The 25,777-nt window shown below is 55.5% G+C and overlaps 2 protein-coding genes across 4 annotated transcripts; one reads left to right on the top strand and one right to left on the bottom strand.

The window, feature by feature from the left end:
- Window positions 1-16: 16 nt before the first annotated feature.
- CC2D1A (coiled-coil and C2 domain containing 1A) lies at window positions 17-18,070 on the top strand. Of its 2 annotated transcripts, none has more exons than XM_061421907.1 (29): window positions 17-106; window positions 1,494-1,629; window positions 3,133-3,248; window positions 3,341-3,406; window positions 3,650-3,784; window positions 3,881-4,115; window positions 8,647-8,771; window positions 9,221-9,293; window positions 9,476-9,547; window positions 9,640-9,770; window positions 9,851-9,923; window positions 11,204-11,337; window positions 11,710-11,821; window positions 11,904-12,076; window positions 12,799-12,921; window positions 13,005-13,063; window positions 13,156-13,272; window positions 14,604-14,677; window positions 14,754-14,812; window positions 14,933-14,984; window positions 15,088-15,187; window positions 15,276-15,366; window positions 16,047-16,184; window positions 16,279-16,340; window positions 16,912-16,975; window positions 17,067-17,193; window positions 17,277-17,353; window positions 17,427-17,474; window positions 17,556-18,070. In XM_061421907.1, exons 1-29 carry the CDS (start codon window positions 47-49, stop codon window positions 17,574-17,576), a joined length of 2,853 nt encoding a protein of 950 aa, XP_061277891.1. In that variant the 5' UTR covers window positions 17-46; the 3' UTR covers window positions 17,577-18,070. The 2 variants fall into 2 exon arrangements, with proteins under 2 accessions (XP_061277891.1, XP_061277889.1); XM_061421905.1 differs by having other exon boundaries at window positions 16,276-16,340.
- Window positions 18,071-18,665: 595 nt separating this feature from the next.
- On the bottom strand, window positions 18,666-25,369 carry PODNL1 (podocan like 1). Of its 2 annotated transcripts, none has more exons than XM_061421913.1 (11): window positions 24,228-25,369; window positions 24,054-24,102; window positions 23,688-23,915; window positions 22,887-22,980; window positions 22,534-22,598; window positions 22,271-22,380; window positions 21,614-21,683; window positions 21,247-21,362; window positions 19,933-20,590; window positions 19,202-19,350; window positions 18,666-19,081 (listed from the first exon to the last, which is right to left on the bottom strand). In XM_061421913.1, exons 1-11 carry the CDS (start codon window positions 24,695-24,697, stop codon window positions 18,931-18,933), a joined length of 2,160 nt encoding a protein of 719 aa, XP_061277897.1. In that variant the 5' UTR covers window positions 24,698-25,369; the 3' UTR covers window positions 18,666-18,930. The 2 variants fall into 2 exon arrangements, with proteins under 2 accessions (XP_061277897.1, XP_061277896.1); XM_061421912.1 differs by having other exon boundaries at window positions 21,614-21,770; window positions 24,228-25,368.
- Window positions 25,370-25,777: the final 408 nt, after the last annotated feature.

Raw genomic sequence — 25,777 nt, 5'->3', positions numbered from 1 at the left:
CAAGGCCAGGCCAGGGGTCCAGTGGTCCGAGTAGCCAGCCTGGAAGATGCACAAGAAGAAGGGACCCCCGGGACCCCCGGGTCGAGGCGCCTCCACCGCCCGCCAGGTGAGTCTGTATCCCATGGCCCCGCCGAGGTATCCCATCCCACCCTTGTCACACGTTCGAGGGAGGGCCCCACCCCCCGGGGGAACCGGCTCTCCACTCCCAGGTGAGCCCACGTCCCCGCCCCCTAGGTTAGGTTCGACCCCCACAGTAAGGCCTGTTGGCCCGGGCTCCCCAGCTCCTGGCGCCCCGCCCAGGGCTCAGGGCCACCTGTTGCAGTAGCAGCTCCAGTCCGGGAGGAGAAGGCCTCGAACCTGGGATAAGAAAGACAGTTATGGCTTTCCTGGACTGAGCACTCGTGGAACCCTGGCGTCAGCTTGGCCAGGTCATACTTTTTTATCCCCATTGTACAGATGAGGACACTGAGGCCCAGAGAGGCGAAGACACCTGTCCAAGGTCATAGGGATCAACTGCTTGGCCAGAGCTAAGGGCAAATCCAGACTGCCTGCCGTGAGCCCACAGAATTGTGGTTGGGCCCTGTCTCCCTCCCTCATTACCTTTTTCCTAGGCACTGGGAGAGTTTGATTTTTCTTTGATGGAAGGAGCTCAGGCCAAAACTTAGTGCCCAGGTATTAGTCTGGCTGACCTGAAGTTCCCTCCGGGCTTCTGCATATTGGATACTTGGCTTCACACCTCTAAGCCTCAGTCTTCTCACCTCTAAGCCTCAGTCTTCTCATCTGTACAATGGAGACCTTAAGAGTGTATGTCACAGGATAGTTGTGAAAATTCACAACACTCTTAATTCACAACTATCTGTGATAGTTTACAGAGGGTGCTAGAACATAGCGCTCAATAAATGGTGTCATCATCATTACCATTAGATGGAGCGCGTATGATTGCTGATACTTGGCCATTTTTGACCCAAAGAAAGGGGGGTAATTTGTGTACTTCAGCCTAATATTATCACATCATGGTTGGTCATTAATAAGGATAGGATAAGAAGACAGGTATTTCACACAGCCAAGACCTTACTTCCAACTTCAGCGCTGTCTGTGCTTCCTTTTACTCTTGACACCTCCAGTCTTCCTGCACAGCTCCCTCTGCTGAAGATGCTGGAATGGAAAAACCCAGTTGTGCAGAGTGACTTTGCTTTGGGGCAGGGTGTAGGGCCTTATTTCACCACTGAACTTGGCTAGCAATACATCACGGGTGTGGGCTCAGAGCAGGCAGTTGGGTCTCTCTCTACCTGCCCTTTGCCCCATGTTGATCTGTGCCAGAGGAGTGACTTGGCCCATCTTGGGACACCTGTTGTGTCTGGGGCCTGTTCCAGCTGACTGGCTTTCCCCAGGAGGCCTGGGTTCCTCCCCAGGGGATTCCAGGTCCATCATAGCTGCCTCCAGCTAGCCAGGGTGCATCCCATGGTATGACTGAACCCCCATTGTTCCCACAGCTGGGCCTGCTAGTTGACCTCTCCCCAGATGGCCTGATGATCCCCGAAGATGGAGTTAACGATGAGGAACTGGAGGCTGAGTTCTTGGCCTTGGTGGGAGGCCAGCCCCAAGCCTTGGAGAAGCTTAAAGGCAAAGGTGAGACTCTCAGTACACCCCTGAACATTTTCTGAGCTCCTGTTTGAAGCTGGGCACTGAGGTGATGAGAATATGGAGACAGAGAAGGTCCCTGTCCGCCTGGCAGCCTAATTCTGGGGAAGAGTTAAGCGATCGGCTCTGGCCCCAAATGAGGATTCAAGTCCCACTTCTGCAACTAACTGGCTGTGTGACTTGCTGAGTTTCAGCAACTATATGGGGCTCAGTTTCCCTGTCTGTAAAATGGCAATAATCACCAATAATGGATGTGGCATGTCTTCCAACCCATGGTTCTGTGATCAGGGCTGGGATCAGGGGAGACCTGTGAGCTGGACTGGGATTCCAGGAGGAGGCACCTGCAATGGGGAGGGCCAGGTGAAGAGTGGGGGAGGGGGTGAATCACAGTTTGTGCACAGGCCCTGGAAGAGGTGGCAGGGGGCAGGGGACTCAAGTGGGGCTGGAGCTGGGGCACATGGAACCTTTACACTTTATAGCTAATGCAGTTGATCCTTGTTAGCTACAGAGTCCAAATTTGTAAATTCATCTATTGGTTTAAATTTATTTGTAACCTCCAAATCAGTTGCTTGTCGCGCTTTTGCAGTCATTCACAGACATGCATGGAGCTGCCAAAAGTTTGAGTCACCCAGTGTGCCTGTTCCCTGCTGAGGCGACACTCTGCCTTCTTGTCTCAGCGCACAAATAGTGTCCTTTTCTTGGTCTGTTGAATGTCACGCTTTTCTCATGTTTGTGCTTTTTGTTGATTTTGTGGATCCACACGGTCCCCAAGCGTAGTGCCAGAGTGCTGTCTCCTATTCCTTAGCATGAGAAGACTAGGATGTACCTTGTAGATAAGCTTCGTTCAGGCATCAGTTATAGTGCTGTTGGCCTCGAGTTCCGTGTTAATGAATCAACAATATATATTAAAGAAGGTGTCTTTAAGTAGAAACACACATAAAACAAGGATATATATTGCCTGTTTGACAATAGTGTTGTGCCCAGAGGCTCATGGGAACCTAATGCTGTATTTCCTTCAGGGCCAATTGGTTCATTATTCACTAATTCCAACTTTATAGAACATGGGTGCCGTGAATAACAAGAGTTACATGAACAACAAAATGCTGACAGTGTGCTGTTCTAAGAGCTGCATTTACCTTTAGTCCCTGCAGTCTATGGTGAGGGAGAAACTGTTATTGTCCCCATCTAACAGATGGGAAGACTAAGGCCCAGGGAGGTGAAGCGACTTGCTCAAGGTCCCACAGTGAGAAAGTTGCAGATCTGGGGTTCCAACTCAGGCTTGTCGAGGAAGAGATGAGGCCAGGGAGATCGACAGGGAGTAGGATCGTGCCTGCTGGCCCAAGGACACTGGGGTGCCATGGAAGACCCAGGAGAGGGAGACATACTGACCACTGCCTGCTACCCTAATTTTCACGGCCATGGGTGAATGGGACAAGAGGCTGGGGACTCTTGAAGGATCCTGGTTCAACTGGGGCCTCCCGTTGCCTCCAGGTCCCCTACCCATGGAAGCCATTGAGAAGATGGCCAGCTTATGCATGAGAGACCCAGATGAGGATGAAGAGGAGGGAACAGACGAGGAGGACGTGGAGGCTGATGATGACCTGCTGGTGAGCACCCGGGGCGGAGCAGGAGACTTCCCTCCCATTGGTGTCCACCCAGCAGGCCCTCACGACTGGCCCCCGGCCGTGTGTCCCTGCAGGCGGAACTGAATGAGGTCCTTGGGGAGGAGCAGAAGGCTTCAGAGTCCCACCCTCCTGTGGCCCAGGTATACCCCTGACAACACTGGTCTGTGCAGCCCAGGGTTCAAGGGCTCCCTCCTCCCCTCTCAACCACAGAACCTCGCACAGGTGGTGGGGTGCCTCTGATCCCTAGTTCTCCACCCTGGGAGATGGGTGATGATTTCTGCCCCTTTGGGGTTAGAGGGGGCAACACACCTGGTATACAGTAGGTACTCAACCCAGGAAGAGAGGGGTCACCACCCAGACTGTGCACCTGGCCCCTCCCGCAGCCAAAGGCCACAACCCCCAGCCCAGGGCTGGAGGCCACCTTGCAGGAGAGGCTGGCCCTCTACCAGACCGCGATCGAAAGCGCTAGGCAAGCCGGAGACAGTGCCAAGATGCGGCGCTACGACCGGGGACTTAAGGTGAGTGGGCAGACAAGAGGGTGACCAGGTCCTCACCACTGCCCCCTGCACCCAGCTCCAGGCTCCTCCCAAACCTACGTTCACACCTTCTCCCAGACACTTGAAAACCTGCTGGCCTCGGTCCGGAAGGGCAAAGCCATCGACGAAGGGGACATCCCGCCGCCTGTGGCTGTGGGGAAGGGTCCAGTGGCCACACCCAGCCACACACCTGCCCCCACCCAGCCAGCCCCTCTGAACCCACTGGCCCCAGATCCCCGGGTCATCGTGGAGAGTCCTCCTTCCGCTGCTCCATCCTCGTCCCTGGCCTCAGCTAAGCCCCAGCTGCCGCCAGGTAGGCCACAGGCAGGGCTGGCTGATGTGGGCTGATGAGGGGGTATTCATTTAGTGGCTGCCCCTTTGGTGGGGGGGTACAGGGCCTGCCCTGATATTTAGATATTTGTTAACACCTTTCCCTCCCCAGATCCTACTTTCCAAGGGAAACACAGGCTCACAGGAGAGGTTTTCTGTCTGTAGTAGCTGTAAAATATATTTAACAAAACATTCGCCATTTAACTATTTTTCAACATGCAATTGAGTGATATTTGTCACTCTCACAATATTGTGCAACACCACCTCTATCAGTTTCCAAAACTTTTTCATCTCCCCTATTCAGCATTAACTCCCCATTCTCCATTGCCCAGTCCCTAGGAACCTCTGTTCTATTTTCTGTCTCTGGATTTGCCTCTTATAGATATTTTACAGGAATAGAATCATCCAGTGTTTGTCCTCCTGTGTCTGGCTTCCTTCACTTAGCAAAATGCTGCAGCATGTGTCAGAACGCCATTCCTTTTTAGAACTGAACAGCATTATGGTTTTTTGGTTTTGTTTTGGTTTGGGTGTGCCAGGTGGCTTGCAGAATCTTAGTTTCCTGACCAGAGACTGAACCCAGGTCCCGGCAGTGAAAGTGCAAAGTCCTAACCACTGGACCACCAGGGAATTCCCCATAGAGTTTTTTCTTTTTTTAAGATTTGTTTATTTTTATTCATTTATGGCTGTGTTGGGTCTTCATTGCTGCTTGCGGGCTTTCTCTAGTTGCATCGAGGGCTACTCTTCATTGTGGTGCACAGACTTCTTATTGTGGTGGCTTCTTTTGTTGCAGAGGATGGGCTCTGAGTGCACAGGCTCAGTAGTTGCGCCTCGAGGACTCTAAAACACAGGCTCCATATTTGTGGCTTACATGCGTAGTTGCTCCATGGCATGTGGGATCTTCCCGAGACCAGGGATCGACCCCATGTCTCCTGCACTGGCAGGCAGATTCTTGACCACCGGATGACCAGGGAAGGCCCCCACCCATAGAGTGTTAAGTGAGTAGTTCCCAAGCCATCAGCTTGTCCATCGTTCCTAAAACTCACTTGCTGGAGAACACACCTCCCAAGAAGTTTTCTTTCCCCTAACCTCCCCTTCCCCCGCCTTAAGAAAAGAAAATGGGGCAAACCAAAGGAGATACTCCAAATGCTGCCCTGAGGTTCAGAAAGTGAACCCCTAGTCTCTGAGTGCTTCAGCCAAGCTGGTTTCTAAGCTTTTGTTTTTAATAAAGCTCAAGGATGACTATTGGAAGTCGTAACCTGAGATTCTCAGCTGAAATCACCAACAGTTTTTCATAATGGGGTTTTTTGTATATAGCTGTGCAGGGACCCTGAGAATCATGTGACATCTGTAAGACTCTGTCTCTTCTCATCTATTTGATGATGTGAAGCAGGTTTCTTTGCACATTAAAGACAAAAAAGGAAAGTAGGAAAAGAATGAACAAGGAAACAGGAGCTACGTGCTAGTGGGTGGACCCGGCCCCCACCTTGTCAACAAGAGCTGCCTCGCCAGTACAGTTTTACTCTTACTATATCAAAATTATTTATCAAAAAAGCTCAATATAGTTAAGCTTTGCTCAGTTTTGTGCAAAAAATAATTCCAACAGTAATTCTGCCCCAAAATAAAAAAAATTTTAACACTAAGAGGGACTTTCAGTGGCAGGAGATAAAGCCAATGAAATGTCAGGGTGTTACAGGACTTCCCTGGTGGTCCAGTGGTTAAGACTTTGCCTTCCAATGCAGGGGGTGCAGGTTCAATCTCAGCTCGGGGATCTAAGATCCCACATACCTCGGGACCAAAAAAGTAGAACGTAAAACAGAAGCAATATTGTAACAAGTTCAATAAAGACTTTAAAAATGGTCCACATTAAGAAATGTCAAGATATTGGGCTGCTGCTGGTGCTGCTAAGTCGCTTCAGTCGTGTCCGACTCTGTGCCACCCCATAGACGGCAGCTCACCAGGCTTCCCCGTCCCTGGGATTCTCCAGGCAAGAACACTGGAGTGGGTTGCCATTTCCTTCTCCAATGCATAAAAGTGAAAAGTGAAAATGAAGTCGCTCAGTCGTGTCCGACTCTTAGCGACCCCATGGACTGCAGCCCACCAGGCTCCTCCGTCCATGGGATTTTCCAGGCAAGAGTACTGGAGTGGGGTGCCATTGCCTTCTCCGATATTGGGCAGGGGGAGATAAATTAGGAGTTTGGGATTAACAGATACACCTTATTATATTTTAAATAGTTCCAAAAAAACCAAGTATCTACTGTATAGCCCAGGGAACTTATGCTATACAGTGGATTTATATATTTTATATATATATAACGGAAAAGAACTTAAGAAAGAACACTTAGTTATATGTTGAGAAAGAACACTTATTTATATATATACATAAATGAATCAGGTTTCTATACACCTGAAATTAACACATTGTAAATTAATTATACCTCAATTAAAAAAAAAAATGTCAAGTTGTTTTGCTTCAAGTTGGACACCTTCTCAGGCAAGTCCACCAAAACAAAGCAGTGAGTCCAGTTATCAGTCTGAAAAAGTACAACAGGTACTTTGTACTGTTTTCCAGGTGTTTCTAGGATGTATATCTGGGTGGTGGGTGGTGTATCTATTGTATTTTATTTTTAATACCAACAATTGTACTTATTGATTTCAATTTAAGAACACTTCCTAAGAACATATTAGGTATATTATTTGAATCTGTATCTAACATAGTGTTTTAAAAGCCATTTAATCCTGTTTCCCAACTTTGCTGATACACTGCAGAAAGGTACATTTAAATGTACAGTAAGGTGTTAAAGACTCTCGAGTACCCAAATGCATCATGTTACGATACAATTCTGCCGGAAACGTGTATGTAAATAAGGGAAGATCTGAAGTTCCCAATTGCTCGCTGTGAACCCTGGCGTATATTTAAAAAGTAGGACTTCATGGTCCTGTGGTTGGAAATCCGTTGGCCAATGCAGAGGACACGTGTTCAATCCCTGGTCGATCCCAGAAGCTTCCACGTGTCCAGTTTCTGTTGACAGATAAAGCACACCTGGATTTCTTCAGCTTTGCTTTATTGCAATTCACAGATTACTGTGATTTTTTTTTTTTTTTTTACAAATCAGTTTGTGATAACTGTACTCTGAGCAAGTCTGTTGGCACCATTTTTCCAACAGCATTTGCTCACTTTGTGTCTATCTGTCACATTTTGGCAATTCTCGAAGGATTCCAAGGGTTTTCATTATTGCTATACTTGTTATGGGGATCTGTGATCCGTGATTTTCGGTTTTACTGCTACAATTTGCTGAAGGCTCAGGTGGTAGTTAGCGTTTTTTAACAATACATTTTTTTAAATCCAATGAGTTGTTTATCTTTGGCTGCCTTCGCTGCTACACGCGGGCTTTCCCTAGTTGCGGTGAGCAGGCTTCTCGTCGCAGTGGCGACTCTTGTTGCAGAGCACGGGCTGTAGGGTGTTCAGGCTCCGTAGTTGCAGTTCGTGGGCTTAGTTACCCTGTGGAACAATGACATTTTCTTATGTTAAAGTATGTACATTGTTTTAGTCATAATGGTATTGCATGCTTCACAGACTACAGTATAGTATAGTAACTTTTGTATGTACCGGGACACCAAAAAACTGAGTGACTCACTTCATTACAATGTTTGCTTTATTGAGGTGATCTGGAACCAGACCTACACTGTCTAATTTATGCCTGTAAATGGATAAACAAATGTGGTCCATCCATATAATGGAATATTATTCACCCTGAAAAGGGAAGGAAATTCTGACACATGCTACACCACGGATGAACCTTGAAGACATTATGCTGCGTGAAATAAGCCAGTCACAAAAGGAGAAATACTGTATGATTTCACTTATAGGGGGTCCCTAGGGGAGGCAGATTCCCAGAGACAAAAAGTAGACCAGTGGGTGCCAGGGGCTGGGGGAGGGGGGTGGGGAGTTAGTGTTTAATGAGGACAGAGTTTCAGTTGGGAAAGATGGAAAGAGTGCTGGAGTTGGATGGTGGTGATGGTTGTACAACAATGTGAATGTCCTTAATGCCATTGAACTGTATTCTTATAAAGGGTTAAGATGGTAAATTTTATCTTGTGTGTATTTTACCACAATCTGAAAAAATAAAAGGGAAATATTGGTGAGTTTCAGATCACCATGGTAGTTAGGATACATTTGATTTAAAAGAGTAGTGTGATGATTTTCTTTATCAAATGTCAGTGTTTGAAGACACTAGGGACAACAGCCATTGCCACTGTCTCAACTCAAAATGAAGTTTTAGATGTCGACTTAAAAATGTGTTAGAGTACAGAAAGTTTTCCAGAATTCTCTTGGGGGCAAAATAGCATTGGCTGTAGAGACTGACAGTCATAGGGTTGAGTCCTCACTATGCCTTCAGGCTGTGTGGTTTGGGGAAACAGCATCCCCTCTTTGAGCCTCAGTTCTCAAATCTCTAAGGTGGGCCTTTGTTGTGAGAATTAAGTAGAAATAGTTTGTGCACCATTCCCTCTCGCAGGTCCTTGCAGCCCTGGCCCCCTGGCTCAGTTGCAGAGCCGCCAGCGTGAGTACAAGCTGGCTGCCCTCCACGCCAAGCAGCAGGGAGACACCGCCGCTGCTGCCAAGCACTTTCGTGTGGCCAAGGTGCGTCCAGAGGGGTCAGGGTTGGAGGTAGAGGACAGGATGCTTCTAACATTGTGTGATAGCAAAGAACAGGGGCTCTGGAGTTAAGACAGACCCAGATTTGAATCCTGGTCACTCCGTGACTATAGTTTCCTGCACCTCCTGAAGCCTCAGTTTACCCTCTCTGTGAAATGGGCATAAATGTTTGGAGGAGGCTTGAGCAAAATACTGCAAAGGGACTTCCATGGTGGTCCAGAGACTGACCACCAGGTCAGTCTGCACTTCCACTGCAAGGGGAGCAGGTTCAATCCCTGGTCACAGAACAGCCAAAAATAAAAATTTTAAAAAGATGCTTGCTGCAAAGGAAGGGACAGAGTGGGGAGTCATCTGCCACGTGGCAGGTCGTGGAGGCTCCCCATGGGGTCCTAGCCTCCAGCTGCAGCCTCCTCCCCTGATCTTCCTTCTCCCAGAGCTTTGATGCTGTCTTGGAGGCCCTGAGTCGGGGGGAGCCTGTGGACCTGTCGCGCCTGCCCCCTCCACCTGGTGAGGACCCCACCCTGCCCATCCTCCAGGACTGCTGGAGGTCTCCAGGACGTTCTTGCTGATGCTGCCACCCCTTTGGTCAGGGGGACCCCAGGGACCCCAGCCTCAGGCCAGACTAGCCTGGTCGGGGGAAGGGCAGCCGCAAGTAAGCCCCACACTGGACTGGACCTCTCTACCCATAGACCAGCTGCCCCAGGGCCCACCATCACCACCTGTGCAGCCTCCAACTCCTGCTGTGGTGCCCTCCACACCAGGTAGGCTCCTGGGACCCTGTGGGGTAGGCCGGCCAGAGCAAGACAATCTCCCCTCACCAAGACCCTTAACTCTACCGTCTGGTCTGGCCCAGAGGCTCCTCCACCCCCAAAGACTCTCCTGGAGGCACTAGAGCAGCGGATGGAGCGGTACCACGTGGCTGCGGCTCAAGCCAAGACCAAGGGGGACCAGCGGAAGGCTCGCATGCATGAGCGCATCGTCAAGGTGCGTGGAGACCCAAGTAGGCAGGTCGGCCACCCCTAGAGACCTTGCCCAGGAAGCCCTGACACCTGTGTTCCCTGCAGCAATACCAAGATGCCATTCGAGCCCACAAGGCTGGCCGAGTGGTGGACGTGGCGGAGCTGCCTGTGCCTCCAGGTAGGCCCTGCCCCCAGCCCCACTCCACCAGTGGGCTCCACTCAGAGGCTCCACCTCTGAGCCTTCACAGGTGCTGTTCCCTCCAGCTCTCCAGTCCCAGGGAGCTGATGGCTGCACCTTCAGAAATTCTGTAAGCTTGTTAGACAGTGGGTACCCTAAAATCATTTACCACGGGAATGTTTACACCACAGAAATTGGCAAACACTAAAAATTAGGAGGTTTTTATCTGAAGATTCTGTTCACCATCCCATCACTGTCTGGTCATTTATTTATTTTAAAACATTATATGTTTATTTTTGAGTGTGCTGGGTCTTTATTGCTGCATAGGCTTTTCTCTAGTTGCAGCAAGCAGGGGCTACCCTCTAGTTGTGGTACGCAGGCCTCATTGCGGTCGCTTCTCCTGTTGCAGAGCACAGACTCTAAGGCACGTGGGCTTCAGTAGTGCGGCTTGAACTCTAGAACCCAGGCTCAGACGCTGTGGCTCTGGGGCTGAGTTTCTTCGCAGCATGTGGCATCTTCCTGGATCAGGGATCAAACCCATGTCTTTTGCTTTGGCAGACGGATTCTTTACCACTGAGTCACCAGGGAAGCCCCTGGTCATTTCTTCTTTGACTCACTCCTTCCTAGTCATCAGCTTTCAGTTTTACAGAGATCTTCCCAGACTCCCATCACCCCTGCCAATGGGTTGGAGGTGTCTTCTGGGATCTCAGAGTTGCCTGTCTGTCCACCACGAGAGCAATTACAGTTCTGCACGTTGGTCCCCTGGGAGTCCCTCCAGGCCCAGGGCCACCTCTTATGCCCAGCACGCCACCTCACATGGTGCTTGCTTGATGGAGTCTGGCCAAGACCCAGCCAGGGTCAGGCAAGAGGAGCCAAGAGCAAAGAGGGAGGTTAGAATGGTCTGACATCTCCACCAAACCAGCGGCAGCTCCTTCCTTGCATTCAAAATAGATTCAGGGACTTCCCTGGCAGTCCAGTGGTTAAGGCTCCGTGCTTCCACTACAGGGGGCGTGAGTTCGATCCCTGGTTGGGGAAGTAAGATCCCACATGCCTTGCGGTGCAGCCCACCCCGCCCTTCTACAAAAAAAAGAAAGAACCAAGAAAACGCAAAGTATTGTGTTGGCCAAAAAGTTTGTTCAGGGTTTAAAAATCAGAACAGACTTTTTGGCCAACCCACATAGATTCAAAGGCCTGAAGCTCCTTAGCAGGGGAAGACCCTGTGTCTCAACCATTATAGTGTGGGCCTCACCCTCCTGACCGGGTCCCAACTGGCCACCTAGGCTTCCCCCCGATCCAGGGCCTGGAGGCCACCGAGCCCACCCAGCAGAGCCTGGTGGGGGTCCTGGAGACCGCCATGAAGCTGGCCAACCAGGATGAAGGCCCTGAGGACGAAGAGGACGAGGAGCCTAAAAAGGTGTGAAGGGCCAGGGCCTTGGGGTGAGGCAGGGGAGTGGCAGGGCAGCAAAGCAAAGCCCCAGTAGTCCTGGCCGTGAGCCAGGAAAAACCGGCTGCACATCCGGGCCTGCTACTTCCTGGCCATGAGGCCATGGGCAAGTCATCTTGCCCTCTGAACTTCGGGCTCCTCTGTACAGTGAGCACAGTACTAGTCCCTACCTCCAGGGGCTGTTGCCAAGGGTTAGTGTGAACAAGATCACATGTTGTGTTCAGTGCTGAGGAAATAGAAACTGAGATGGTCAGTGTTGTCGCTGTCAGGCCTCGACCCTGTGGGCAGCAGACTCATCACAGGTGCTGGGAAAGCTCTGACTTGCTCTCCATCCCTCTGCAGCTTAGCAGCCCTGCAGCCCCCACAGCCCAGCCCAAAGCCCCACCTTCAAAGGCACCCCCATCGGGATCCGCCCCCATAGCCAAAGCAGCCCCCAAAGGCACATCCACCAGAGGTAGGTACAGCCCTCCCCACCTGGGCAGCCAATTGCCTGGCTGTGGGTGGGGCAGCACCTGCAGACACCCCTGTACCCACAGCCCAGCAGCAGCTGGCCTTCCTGGAGGGCCGCAAGAAGCAGCTCCTGCAGGCTGCACTGCGAGCCAAGCAGAAGAACGACGTGGAGGGCGCCAAGATGCACCTGCGCCAGGCCAAGGGGCTGGAGCCCATGCTGGAGGCCTCACGCAACGGGCTACCTGTGGACATCACCAAGGTGAACCCTCTAGGCCTTCTGGACCTTCCCAGGCACTCACCCTTCAGACTTCTGCCACTTAGCAGTCACATGACTTAGAATGTATTCATCAGGGTCCAGGTTAAACTGCTGTAACAAACTCCTCTTCCCGGCCCAAGACAGTGGCTGAAATAAGACAGACATTTATGTTTCCTGTATGTAACACTTAGGGCATTCTGGTCTCTAAAAGAGACCTCTAAAAAAGCCCTTCAGGGCCCAGATTCTTTCCATCTGGCTACTCTGTGACACCTTAGGAGGTCATTCTTGTCCTTGTGGTCAAAGTGGATTGACCTTTGACCAGATAAGTGATGCCTTATCTTCATCCGGGCTATGGGGCAGTGATGTGGAGTTACCATCACTTCTACTTGCCTCCCATTGGCCAGAATTGAGTCATGTGGCCACACTTAGCTGCAGGGGAGGCTGGGACATGTAGTCTCTTGCTGGGCTGCTGTGTGTCCAGCCAGAACTCCATTACTAGAGAAGAGGAGTTGGAGATCAGGGTAACAAATTGTGCCATGTGGGACAGACCATCCACTTCTCTTTGAGGATAACTTTTCTCCTTGGGAAAGAAGAACAGGGCCTGTGGATGAAGCTGTAGTCAGGGAAGGCCTCTTGAAGGAGGTGTGATGTTTCCACAGAGCCCTGGGAGGGTCTGCTCATGGTTGTCCAGCAGGCCCCTCCCTCACAAGCCTTGTCCTCCCCAGGTGCCGCCTGCCCCCGTCAACAAGGATGATTTTGCCCTGGTCCAGCGTCCTGGCCCGGGTCTGTCTCAGGAGTCTGCCCGACGCTACGGCGAACTCACCAAACTCATAAGGCAGCAGCACGAGGTGAAGGGGGCTTCCCTGCCCAGGTCATCACCAGGCACACGGTGCCCCTCCAACCCTCCCCTCACTCTCTTCTGCTCCCCCAGATGTGCCTGAACCACTCCAACCAGTTTACTCAGCTAGGCAACATCGCTGAAACCAGCAAGTAAGAAGCCCAGCCCCCATGCCCCACTAACTTCTGCACCCCGCAGCCTGCCCCTGGGACCAGGGACCTGAGCAGGGCCCTCTCGCTGGCAGATTTGAGAAGCTGGCGGAGGACTGTAAGCGGAGCATGGAGATTCTGAAGCAGGCCTTTGCCCGGGGTCTCCCCACACCCACTGCTCGCTTTGAACAGAGAACCTTCAGCGTCATCAAGTAAGGCCCCCTATACCCTGCCACTGGCCCTTTTGGAGAGAGGGGTTCACACTCCCCAGAAGCCAGCAGAGGACTTGCTTCTGGAGGAGAGTTTGGGTGGTCTGGTGGGAGCAGAGCATGTGCAAGTGTCCTGAGGCAGACATGCCATGTAAGTAAAGGATGGCAATGGAGCGTTGACAGTGACACGTTTGGAAATGGGGACAGTCTAGTGAATGCAAAGGCCTGGGCAAGCTCATGGAGTGGTGAGGTGGGTCCTGCTCCTGTTGCATCATCTCACACTCCAGGGAGTTGGGATCATTTTTCCCACTTGTACACGAGGTTAGGGGTGGCCACTGGGGTAACCTAACATCACCACTTAGGATAACCTGCACCCCTCACCCTGGCTCCCCGACATTTCCAGAGCCTGGCTCCCTGTCACCCCCTCATCTCCTCTCACTGACCCCACTTCTCTCACCCCCAGCCACACAGACTTCTTTTTGGTCAATCAGACACATCAGCCGTGTTCCCACTCAGGACCTTTGCATCGGCTGTCTCCTCTGCTTAGACCCTCTTAAGCAGATTACCATGTAGCAGCCTCTTCTTTTTCTTTTTTAAAAGTTTTTTTTGGCTGCACTGCATGGCCTGTAGGATCCTAATTCCGTGACCAGGGATCAAGCCCATGCCCCCTGCAGTGGAAACTCGAAGTCTTAACCACTGGACTGTTAGGGGAAGTCCCTGTAGCAGCCTCTTCTTGACATTGAGTCACCTATGATGTTACTTCTCCTGAGAAGCCCTCCTTGATGGCTCTGTCTAGAGCAGCACCTCCCAAGCACACTCCCATGTTTTAATCCTCTGCAGAGTTGTTTTTGTTTTGTTTGTTTATATATTCAGGGGTCATCTGTTCACTCAGCTAGCCAGGGCTCCCTGAACACAGGCATGGTCTGCCTCATTTACCTCTGTATTTTCAGCAGTGAGGACACTGGCTGGCATATAGTAGATGCTCAAAAAACCTTGTCAGAGAAAGAGAAGGTCCCACAGCAGCTAGGGCACTTGGTGAATTCTAGAAGATTCCAGAAAATTCTAGAAGGTTCCAGAAATCTTATTCAAGGGAAGAGGTCCCACAGAGGTGAGGCCACTGACTGGTGCAGAGCTGGTTCCAAATAAATATGTGCATATTTATGAAAGGACTAAACAAGTAGCCAGTGGCAGACCTCAATAGAGAATTGTAGTCTGTCTGGTTCTAAAACTCAAGCCTAGGACCTGAGACACCCTCAAGAGACTCGGGGGAGGGCCGAGAAGGCGGGCAGGGCGGTGGCACTGAGGTGCCTGTCTCCCGCCCTCCCTCCCGGAAGGATCTTCCCTGACCTCAGCAGCAACGACATGCTCCTATTCATCGTGAAGGGCATCAGCTTGCCCACACCGCCAGGTGAGGGGGCACCAGGCAAGGGGCAGGGCTGTGGGGTCCACCCGTCTGCCCAACTCTGACCCTTGTCTTCCCACAGGGCTGTCTCCTGGTGACCTGGATGTCTTTGTTCGGTTCGACTTCCCCTATCCCAACGTGGTACATGGGGAGCTCAGGGGGGATGGGCTCCAGCCCCCTCAGGCCTGGAGGGTGTGGTTCCGGCAGGGGTTCAAGGGCAGGCCCCAGCCCTGAGCTTTTTCACCTCCTGTCTGGTCACAGGAAGAAGCTCAGAAAGACAAGACCAGCGTGATCAAAAACACAGACTCCCCTGGTGAGCCCTGGCAGGAAGCAGTCCCCCGCCTCCCCTCCCCGCAGAAAGCCCATGAGACCATAAGCTGACCCTGCGCCTCCTCTCTCCCTCCTTCCCCTGGCAGAGTTCAAGGAGCAGTTCAAGCTTTGCATCAACCGCAGCCACCGTGGCTTCCGAAGGGCCATCCAGACCAAAGGCATCAAGTTCGAAGTGGTCCACAAGGGGTGAGCTGGGGCCACAGGTGCTGTCTGGGCCTCCAGAGGAGGGGGAGCTGCCCAGGGCCAACCGTCCTGTCCCCTCTCACACACACAGGGGGCTCTTTAAGACCGACCGGGTCCTGGGCACAGCCCAGCTGAAACTGGATGCCCTGGAGACGGCATGTGAGGTCCGAGAGGTCCTTGAGGTGAGAGGTGGACATTGGTCTGAACACTTGGGTATAGCCATGCCACTCACGAACATCAACCAGATGCTCCCTGCCCTGAGCCTCCCAAAGGTCCTCTCTGCTGGCACAGCCCCTCCCTGGAAATACCAGGCTTCCCCACTACCCAGCCCTAAGTACCCTCTGCACCCTGCTCCATTAAGAGCAGCTGGTGTCTCAGCCATACCCAGGGGCTCATATTTTGGAAATTTCCCTGGTTGTCCTGGAGCCCAGCCCTGAGCCTCCAGCCACAGCCTGCTGCTGCTTTTATTTATTTCTTTATTTTGGTAATTTTATTTATTTTGGCTGTGCTGGGTCTTCGTTGCTGCAGAGGCTTTCCTCGAGTTGTGGCAAACGGGGGCCACTCTCTAGTTGTGGTACGCAGGTTTCCCGTTGCGGTAGCTTCTTTTGTTGTGAGCACGGGCTCTAGGGTCCACAGGCTTCAGTGGTTTCGGCACGGGGGCTCAGTACTTGCAGCTCCCGGGCTCTAGAGCACAGGCTCTATAGTTGTGGCACATGGGCTCAGTTGCTCAGCAGCATGTGGGATCTTCCCACACCAGGGATCGAACCCACGTCTCCTGCATTGGCAGGTGGATTCTTTACCACTGAGCCACCAGGGAATCCCCACTGCCTGCTTCTTAACAGCCTCCCCTCACTCCCCCCAGGTCTTAGATGGTCGCAGACCCACAGGCGGGCGGCTGGAGGTGATGGTTCGGATTCGCGAGCCACTGACGGCCCAGCAGTTGGAGACCACGACTGAGAGGTGGCTGGTCATCGACCCCGTGCCAGCATCCGTGCCCACAGTGAGACCCCTGCCTGCCAGCAGCCCTGGGGGGAAGGTGGGGCTTGTGTCAAGGTGGCCGAGACTCACAAGACTAGTTCTGTTCTCTGAAGCAGGTTGTTGGGCCCAAAGGGAAGGCTCCTCCCATACCTGCTCCTACGAGGGAGCCAGGGAACAGGTAGGTGACTGGGCCCAGCTGTGCTGGAGAGAATGCCCCTCTTATCTCAGCCGCTCCTGGATGACTTATCATCAAGCACAAATTAAAGCATGTCTCTCACCTGCTTCAAAACCTTTCCTGGCTCCTCTTCTCCTAGAGCATCTGGTTTAAACTCCTCAGCTTGATCTTTAAGACCTTTTGTGATCAGACCACTGTCAATAATCCAGCCTTTTTTCCCCTACTTCTTCCTGTTGGTTCATGGCTACATTTAGTTTTTACGAGCCTCTTGGCTACTCTGTGTTATAATACCCTGAGCACCCCTATCGCCACACTTGCTCCTTGCTCCTCTGCCCAACTCTGACTCCTTTGATTCCCAGCTTGGCCGTCACCTCCTCCAGGAAGCCCTCCCTGACACCTGGCATCACAGTTGCCTGGGTGTACACCCCTTGTCCCTGTCAGGTTGTGGATTCAGCAATACAGGGGTGGGCCTGGCTTGATTCCCACTGTTCCCCGGGGCCCAGTATGTTTGTTGAATTAACAGGGTTGGGAATGGGAGTTCCCTGCAGCCCCTCACCCCTCCCCAACCCCATAGATCAGCACGGCCCCTGCATAGTCTCAGTGTGCTGGCCTTCGACCAAGAGCGTCTGGAGCGGAAGGTGGGTACTGCCCTGCGAGGCTCAGTGGGGCAGGACTGGGGGGTCCGCAGGTCCCTCACAGCTCCCTCTGCATCCTCTCCCCCGACCTCAGATCCTGGGCCTCAGGCAGGCGCGGCGGCCAGTGCCCCCCGAGGTGGCGCAGCAGTACCAGGACATCATGCAGCGCAGCCAGTGGCAGCGGGCGCAGCTGGAGCAGGGAGGCCCGGGCATGCGGCGGGGTAGGAGCTCAGGGATGGGTGTCGGGGGAGGGGTGGGGGCTGCAGGCCCCATCCTGATGCCCCTCGCCACCTCCATCCCTCAGAGTACATGGCCCAGCTGGAGCGCCAGCTACAGTTCTACACGGAGGCCGCCCGGCGTCTGGGCAATGATGGCAGCAGGGTGAGCCGGGCGGGCGTGGGGGCATGGCCAGGGCCACCAGGGGCTGCCTGCTGACTCCTTCTTCACCCACTAGGAGGCCGCCAAGGAGGCACTGTATAGACGGAACCTGGTCGAGAGTGAGGTGAGCAGCTTAGGCATTGAGAGCCAGGTGGGCAAGTGTGGTCGTGTCCCCCATCCTGACCCAGGCCATTTCTCCCCGCAGCTGCAGCGGCTCCGCCGGTGAGGGGCAAAGGGACAGGCGGCCCCCGGAGAGCTGGGAGCGGGCCTGCGGCCCCAATACTACCACAACCTCAGACCAGACAAGCAGACAATCAGTGGACAGTCAACTCTGGACGGACACATCCCCCACTGGGCCCACCTGGCCCGGCTGGAGCCTCCCCTGGCAGGGGGGCGTCGGCAGGGCCTGCCAGCCTATGTGTGCCCCTCACCCAGGCGCAGCTGGGTGGGCCCCAGAAAGTCCGTTTGCACAGCCCAGGGGTGCACAGCCCCTTGCCGGCCTCCAAAGCGGGAGGGTGGCTGGGACCAAGCCCCCAGGGCCCTTGCAAGCACTTTACTTCCTGTCCCTCCCCAGCCTTAACCCTGATGCCCACCCACACCCCAAAGAAGCCGCTGAGGCGAGCCAGGGTCAGCCAGGCTCCCCAGAGGGTTGCTCTGGCCCAGCTGGGCCCCCAGGGCAGACATGGAATAAACAGCCAGGGCCGCACCTGGCTCACTCTGTCCTGCCCTTGTTTCTTGTTCCTGCCCCCCGTGCCTGGGCTGGGCTGCCCCACCCCAGGGGGCTGATGAAGAGGTGCCTGCGAGAGGAGCAGGCTGGCAGGGAGCGTGCCCGTGAAGGACATGGTCTGTGCACACACTCTTTGCAGGGATGTGTGTGAAGGCCCGTGCGTGTGTCCTTGGGGTCTGCAGTGCACCTGAGGGCATCTGCGTGCGTCTCTCCAGCTGGTGGCCTTGGGCGTATCTGGGTTTACACACAAGGTCAGGTCATACGTGGTGGTGCTTGGTGACCCATGTGCGTCTCAGGGCCTTGCAAGGCAGCCCTGCCGCTCGGGGGCCCCAGGACCTGGACTAGACTGCCGGACGCACTTAGCGTCCCAGAGCTTCAGCTTCCGCTGCTGGATACGATACAATGAGAGCCCCTGCCACAAGCGGAAGGGCACCTGGTCTGCAGTGAGCACTTGAAAGCGCTAGGGGTGTTTTTCTGTTTGTTTTTTGGTCACGCTGCAAGGCATGCAGGATCTTAGTTCCCCAACCAAGCATTGAACCCACACCTCCTGCAGTGGAAGTGTGGAATCTTGACCACTGGACCACCAGGGAAGGCCGGGTCTAGGCTTTATTGTTGTCTCCATCTGCACAGGCAGTTGGGGAGCATCCAGCAGGGCCCGGGTTGCCTGTACACCCAGTGTGCGCTTGGCTGCTCCAGTCTCCTGGGCTCCCTGGGTGTCTGGGTGGTGGCCCGTCCCAGTATCCCCGCCAGCACAGGATGGGCAGGCCCAGCCCTCCAGGCCCAGGAGAGCCAGGTCAAGACCCCAGGTGGGCACTGTCTCCTTAGTCCATAGCTCTACCGGGCTCCTCTGGGCTCAGGGGCCTGCCGCCCGTGGCTGATGTGGGGCTGTGGGCGGCAGGCGGACCAAGACTGGCTCGGGGTTCCCCGTCGTGTCCACTACGCGTAGGTGCAGGAGGCCCAGGAAGGCCTCAGGTGCAATGCTGGTCATGTGAAGCCTGTTGGCCCTGGACCAGAAGATGGGTGTGAGGGCATGTTCCAGGGGACAGGCCCACCTAGGCCCTCTAACAGCCCACAGCCCTGCCCTGTCTACCTGGAGTTGCCTAACCCGGCCACACGCAGGGTACCTGAGGAAGAGGGCACGCAGGCGTGGTGTGCTGAGAAAGGCTTCAGGGCCCACGTGGCCGATGCGGTTGCCCTGCAGGTGCAGCTCCTCCAGGGCCTCGGGTAGGTCAGGGGGCACGAAGGACAGCTCATTGTGGCTAAGGTCCAGCACCTGGGCAGGCAAGCAGAGATGGCGCCGTGGTGGCCCCAGGCCCTGGGCCACCTGTTCAGCCAAGCCCCAACCTGCTCCCCTCCCAGGTCCTCCTGTATACCCAACCTGGTTCTTCTGCCCCCTCCCCCCACCTACTTCATGGCTGCCAAGTCCTGCCCTCCACAGAGGTAAACTGAGTCCCTTCTGGGGCAGGCCTCATTCTAGGTGATGGGGGCCCAGATAGGGTCCCTGCCATGGGAGCCACTGATGCAGCTCATCACTCACAAAGACAGTATTGGGTTGACCCAAAAGTTCTTTCAGGTTTTGCCGTAACATCTTACGGAAAAGCCTAATGAACTTTGGGGCCAACCCCATTCTTCCCTGGTGGCTCTGATGGTAAGAATCTGCCTGCAGTGCAGGAGACCCGGGTTCCATCCCTGGGTCAGAGATCTCCTGGAGGAGGGCGTGGCATCCCAGGGCTAGCCTACATACAGTGGGGGCTCTCTAGCATTTCAAGGCTTTCCAGGGGAGGAGCTGGGCAAGCAGACAGAGGGGTGAAGGAGCTGCCCTGTGGATAGTATGGCCAACTAGCCTGCCCCTGACCTGCAGGGCTTGCAGCTCATGCCAGGTGCCAGGCCCAATGCCACCCACACGCAGTCGGTTATGTGCCAGACTGAGCTCCTGAAGCTGGTGCAGGCCAGCCAGCGGCTCCGGCTCAAGGGTCCGCAGCTGGTTGCGCTGTAGCCGAAGGGTGTGCAGGCCAGCGGGCAGGCCGGAGGGCAGCTGGGTCAGCTGGTTGCCAGCCAGGTCGAGGCTGCGCAGGGCCCGCAGCCGGCGGAAGGCCCGGAGGTGCACGCGGGCGCTGGCCAGGCAGTTGTAGGCCAGGTTGAGCTCGGCCAGTCGGGGCGTGGAGGCCAGGTCACGGGCGCCCAGCGCGGCCACACGGTTGTGGGGCAGCACCAGGGCCCGCAGGCGGCGGGGCAGCGCCTGGGGCACTCGGTCCAGCCTGTTGCCGTAGAGGTGCAGCGTGTGTAGGCCCCGCAGTGGCCGCAGCGCTCCGGCTGGCAGCCCCGTGGCCCCCAGTTGGTTGTGCTGCAGTAGCAGGTAGCGCAGGCCCCGCAGGCCGCCCAGCCGGGCTGCCTCCACCCAGCGGATGCGATTGCGGCCCAAATGCAGCACAGCCAGGGTGCGAGGCAGGCCAGCGGGCACCGCAGCCAGCTGGTTGTGGGACAGGTCCAGGTACTCCAGGCGGTGCAACTTGCTGACAGGAGAGAGAGAGGTGGCGTCGGGCTGGGCATCCAGAGTGGAGGCCCCTGATGGATACTGCAGGGCAGGTTGGGGTGGGACAGTTGAGGAGCTGTCCTGTGAAATGTCTGGGCTTTCCAGGGAGCTCAGTGATCAAGAACCTGCCTGCCAGGGGAGGAGGAGATGGAGGTTCAATCTCTGGATCAGGAAGATCCCCTGGAGAAGGAAATGGCAACCTACTCTAGTATTCTTGTCTGGGAGATCCCATGGACAGAGGAGCCTGGTGAGCTATAGTCCACAGGGTTGCAAAGAATCAGACATGACCGAGCATGCAAGCACACACCTGAGAAATGTAAGGAGGAGATTTCAATTTAGGGGTGACGAGCTGAGAGATCTGGGCAGGAAGTAAGTCTGGGGTGACTAGGTCAGAGTTCTGGGTCTGAGATCTTCATGTGGCATCTTGATGTTGGGTAATAAGACCAAGGCACCAGCTGGTTGGAGGCCAGGTGCTTGGCCACGCCTGGTACACGACAGGCACACACCAAATGAGGCTTTGAATTGGCCATAAAGGGGGGTGGTGAAATGGAAGGCTGGGGCTCCCAGATTCTAAGTCCTCAGACCCTACTGCCAGCATGAGCCTACACCCCACCAAAGCCCTGTTCCAGGCCCCACCTGAACGTGGTAGCATCCAGGCCACTGTCTGTCAGCTGGTTGTGCTGAAGGTAAAGCTCACGGAGGTGGGTCTGGCGGCTCAGGGCTCCTCGGGGCACCTTGGAGATGAGGTTGTTCTGGGAAGGGAGGAGAGAATGAGACTGCGGGTCCAGGGCAGAGGGCAATAGGGAGCCACAGGGGGCTCCTGAGTAAGGGACAGGTGTTCTTTTGAGCAAGGCTGCTCAGAGAGAGCCTGTGAGCTACCCATGCCGGAGGAAAGGACCCAAAGGCACTTTTGACTGCTGGGATGACAAGGGGTCCCCCAGGACCGAGGTGCAGGGCCCTGAGGGGAGTGGGGACGTGGGGGTGGTCGGGCGGAGAGGGGCACCTGTAGGTGGAGCCGCTCCAGCGAAGGCGGCAGGCTGGGGGGCACGTAGCTGAGTTGGTTGCTGGAGAGACTGAGGGTGGCCACTGCCTCAGAGCCGCGGAAGGCGTCAGGGGGCAGGCCGGCGTTGCTCAGCTGGTTGTTGTGGAGGTACACGGACCTGAGGGGAGCCAGGCTCCTGCCACCAGCCCGGCCCCAGCCTCCCTGCCACCCCATGCCCGAGCTCAGGGCAGGCTTCAGAGTGTGTGTGGGAGTGGTGTGGGTGTGATTTGTATGGGTGGGTGGGTGTGGCTGTGAGTGTGTGTTGAGTGTGTGTGTGAGTTTGAGTGTGAGTATGTGAATGTGTGAGTGTGTTGAGTGTATGGTGTGTGTGAGTGGGTGGGTGGGTTGAGTGAACGTGTGTGAATGAGTGTGTGTGTGAATGCCTGTGCGAATGTGTGGGTGTATGTATGTGAGTGTATATGTGTGTGGAGTGTATGTGTGAGTGTGTGCACCCTCCTCCAGTCTGAAATTCTCCAGACAGAGCATCCGGGGCCCTGTCTCCCCCGCCACCCAGAGCTTCCCAGGGTTGGCTCATGACCCCGGTCAGAACCCAGGGTGCAGAGTGACCCCAGGCCTACACAAGACCCAGCGGGGCCTGGGCTGGGCCAGGGGCTATACCTGAGCGCTGGCTTCTCTCCAAACGTGAGCGGGAAGATCTCAGTCACTTCGTTGGCAGCCAGATCAGCCACCCGGAGGGAGCGGGGCAGAAACTGGGGGGCCACAGAGAGCTGCGGGAGCAGAGCCGCAGTGGTCCCGGTGGCACGCCCATCCTGCCCCTCCCACCTGCCGCCCACCTCCACTCAGCGCTGTGTGACCCCAGCTGGCTGCACCCTTGCTGGGCCCGGCCTGGGGCGGGGGTGGGGGCACGGTGGGGTGCTCACCTTGTTGTGGGCCACATAGATGTGCTGCAACTGTGTGAGCGACTCGAAGGCCTCGTCGGGCAGGCCTGTGCATGAGGTGGGCAGTGAGGGGACCCTCCTGGCGGGTGGCAAGGGCAGGGGGCAGCCTGTGTTCCCATCCAGCCTGGAGGCTGGCAGAGGCTCCTCCAGGCCCCGCCCCCGCTGTGTCCTCAAAAGCCACAGCCCCCGCCCCCCATCCCCTGAGTTTCCATCCTGCTCAGCAAAGGGCAGTTCTGGGAACTGCCACAGAGCTGCCCACAGACCCAGCTGGGGAGGGAGAGGGCAGCGGGGACCGGGCTGTGGAGGGGCCTCCTCCTGTTGTCCCCCCAACTCACCCTCAGAGGAGATGAGGTTGTTGTGGAGGTTGAGGGTCCGCAGCCCGCTGAGACGTGACAGCTCGTTGTAGGGGAGCTCCTGGAGCTGGTTGTTCTGCAGGGCAGGCCGGGGTGGGGGGCGACATTCACACCCTGACCCCCGAGGCCCTGGGCCCTCAACAGATGGCCCCAAGCCCTGCTTCTCAGCTTCCTGTCAGCCTAAGCAGGAAGCCCCGACACCCTTTCACCCTGTTGTTTGTTGTTGAGTCGCTCAGTCATATCCGACTTTTTTCTGACCCCATGGGCTGTAGCCCACCACGTCTCTCTGTCCATGGGCTTCTCCAGGCAAGAATACTGAAGTGGGTTGCCATGCCCTCCTCCAGGGGATCTTCCTGACCCAGGGATTGAACTCCCGTCTCCTGCTTGGCAGGAGGGTTCTTTACCACTGAACCTTCACCCTGTACTTGATCCCAAAGGCATTACTTCGTAACAAACCTGTAACAAAAAGACACTGACCCCCAACGCTCCATCCACCCCCACAATTGACCCCGGATGCCTCGTTACACTTGACCTCAAGCAACCCTGTAATCAGCAGACATTGACCCCTCCGACACCCCTTAGCCCCTCCCACTTTCAGCATCTGTGCCCCCCACCTCCTCTCACCTGACTCCTGCACAGACCCCTGTGTGCTCATCAAGACCAACACAACCCACACGCTCAGCTCCTCACCCCTGCACGGGGACCCTGCACCCCCAACCCCAGCACTCTGCAGGCTTCCCCGTCCACCCTGGGAGCCTCCCTGCACCCAGACGCCGGCCCCACCTGCAGGGAGAGGTGCTGAGCAGCCCTGGTGATGTTGTCCGGGAACACCTGGAGGTCCAGGCCGTCGCAGTCCACCGTGTCGGGCCGGGGGCAGGAGCAGCGTGGGGGGCAGGCCCGGGGTGGGGGCTGGGAGCTCTCCCCCAGGTGGGGGAAGGAGGCGTCATCCTCCATGCCAAGGGTGGGTTGGGGGCCAGGCAGCAGCAGGAGCAGCAGCAATAGGCTCAGTCGCTGGGAGTTGAGGGACAGGTCAGGGTGTCCCCAGACTGGGCACCGGGTCACCATGGCAACGGAAGCATCCCCGCCTGGTGCGGGGTGTGCAGCAGGCGGGCAGACCCCACCCTCAGACCCACCCCCGCCCCACCTTACCATAGCCAGCCGCGCTCTGCCGTCTCGCCCGAACTGCTGACCAGGGTTCCTTAATGGAAACCAGGCGGTCACCTCTGGAGGTTGTGCTGTGGCCGCCACTGCCCCCCATCTCACACAAACCTCCCTCCTCCCCCCCCAGCCCGTTCCCCCAGGGGCTCAGGGGAGCTGGCCCACCCTTTCCCCGCCCTGCGGAGGGCGGGCAGGCGCCGGATGGGGTGGTGAGGACCGGCCAGCCCATCCCCTTGGTCCCACCCGCCTCCCCCAACCACCCCAGCTCCGCTTGCGTAACCTCGGCCAGCCTGGGCCGGGCCACAGGAGTGAGGAATGCTTGGGGGAAAGCTGAGATTCGCCCTGTCTGGTATTTGGGCCGACCGCAGGAGTAGGGGTGGGGACAGAAGAGTGGAGGACACTTCAGGGCACAGGAGGGTCCCCAAGGAGCCGGGGCTGGGAGCAAGTGCCAGGGCAGGCCCAGACTCAGCCTGCCGGTCCAGACACCAGCCTGGGGCGCTCCCAGTCAGGCCTGCCATCTGGGCCCCTCCTCCCCTCTGCCAGCTGGACTCACTGGCAGCTAGACTCCCCCTGTACCCAAATGGCCACGGCCGCCTCAGCCAAGAGGAAATTACAAGTATTGAGGCACCAGCCATGTGGTTAAGGATGTGTGCTCAGGGGCAGCCTGCCTGGGCTTGAACCTGGGCTCTGCCACCTCTCCTGGCCTTGGTTTCCCACTCTGCAAAGTGGGGGAGTGATTGTCTTGCCCTCCTGAGTGGGGTAAGGATTAAATGAGATAATGCATAAGAAGGACGTGAGAGAGGTGACTTCCCTGGTGGTCCAGTGGCTAAGACTCTGTGCTGTCAACGCAGGGAGTGGGCTGGATTACCGGTCAGGGAACTAGATCCCATGTGCCGCAACTGAGACCCAGCTCAGCCAAACGCTTGAATGTGTTCGCGTGCTTGGTCGCTTGGGCATGTCCGACTCTTTGTGACTCTACGAACTGGAGCCCGCCAGGCTCCTCTGTCCATGGGGTTCTCCAGGCAAGAATACTGGGGATCTTCCCAACCCAGGGATCGAACCTGCATCTCCTGCATTGGCAGGCGGGTTCTTTGCCACTGAGCCACCAGGGAAATCCAAATGCATGAATTTAAAAAAAAAAAAAAAAAGACAAAGGTAAGATAGCACCTAGCACATACCAGGCCCTCAACAGCAGAGTGGCAGTGTGTGCCGAGGGGTGAGGAAGCCCATCTCTGCCCCAGGTCCCATCCCCCGAGACGTGCCACTTAACGGCAAGACTTCAGACAAGTCATTTCCCTGCCCAAACCTCTGCTTTCCCCCACATAACATGAAGATGACAGAAGATCCTTTTTCAAAAGACTGTCACCAGACAGGGACTTCCGTAGCGGTCCAGCGTCTGAGACTCTGAGCTCCCAATGCGCAGGGCCCACATTTGCTTCCTGATCGGGAAACTGGGTCCCATGTGCCGCAACTGAGAGTTCACACGCCACAACTAAGACCTGGAGCAGCCACATAAATTAAATTTATTTATTTATTTATTTTTAAGAAAAGAGGCTGTCACAAGACGAAAACCAGATAGTGGGAAGAAAAAACTAAGCAACTGCCCCAAAAGTGCTCAGCTTGGGTGGGAGTGGCTGATGGGCCGCTTAAAGGGCATGATGGAGGTTGGGGTCTCTCCAAAACAGACGGAGATGAAGATTTAGTGCCATTGCCTC

This window comes from Bos javanicus, chromosome 7 (assembly GCF_032452875.1).
Source record: "Bos javanicus breed banteng chromosome 7, ARS-OSU_banteng_1.0, whole genome shotgun sequence".
In the NCBI taxonomy this organism is placed as follows: Eukaryota; Metazoa; Chordata; class Mammalia; order Artiodactyla; family Bovidae; genus Bos; species Bos javanicus.
This window is presented reverse-complemented; position numbering and strand designations above follow the sequence as displayed.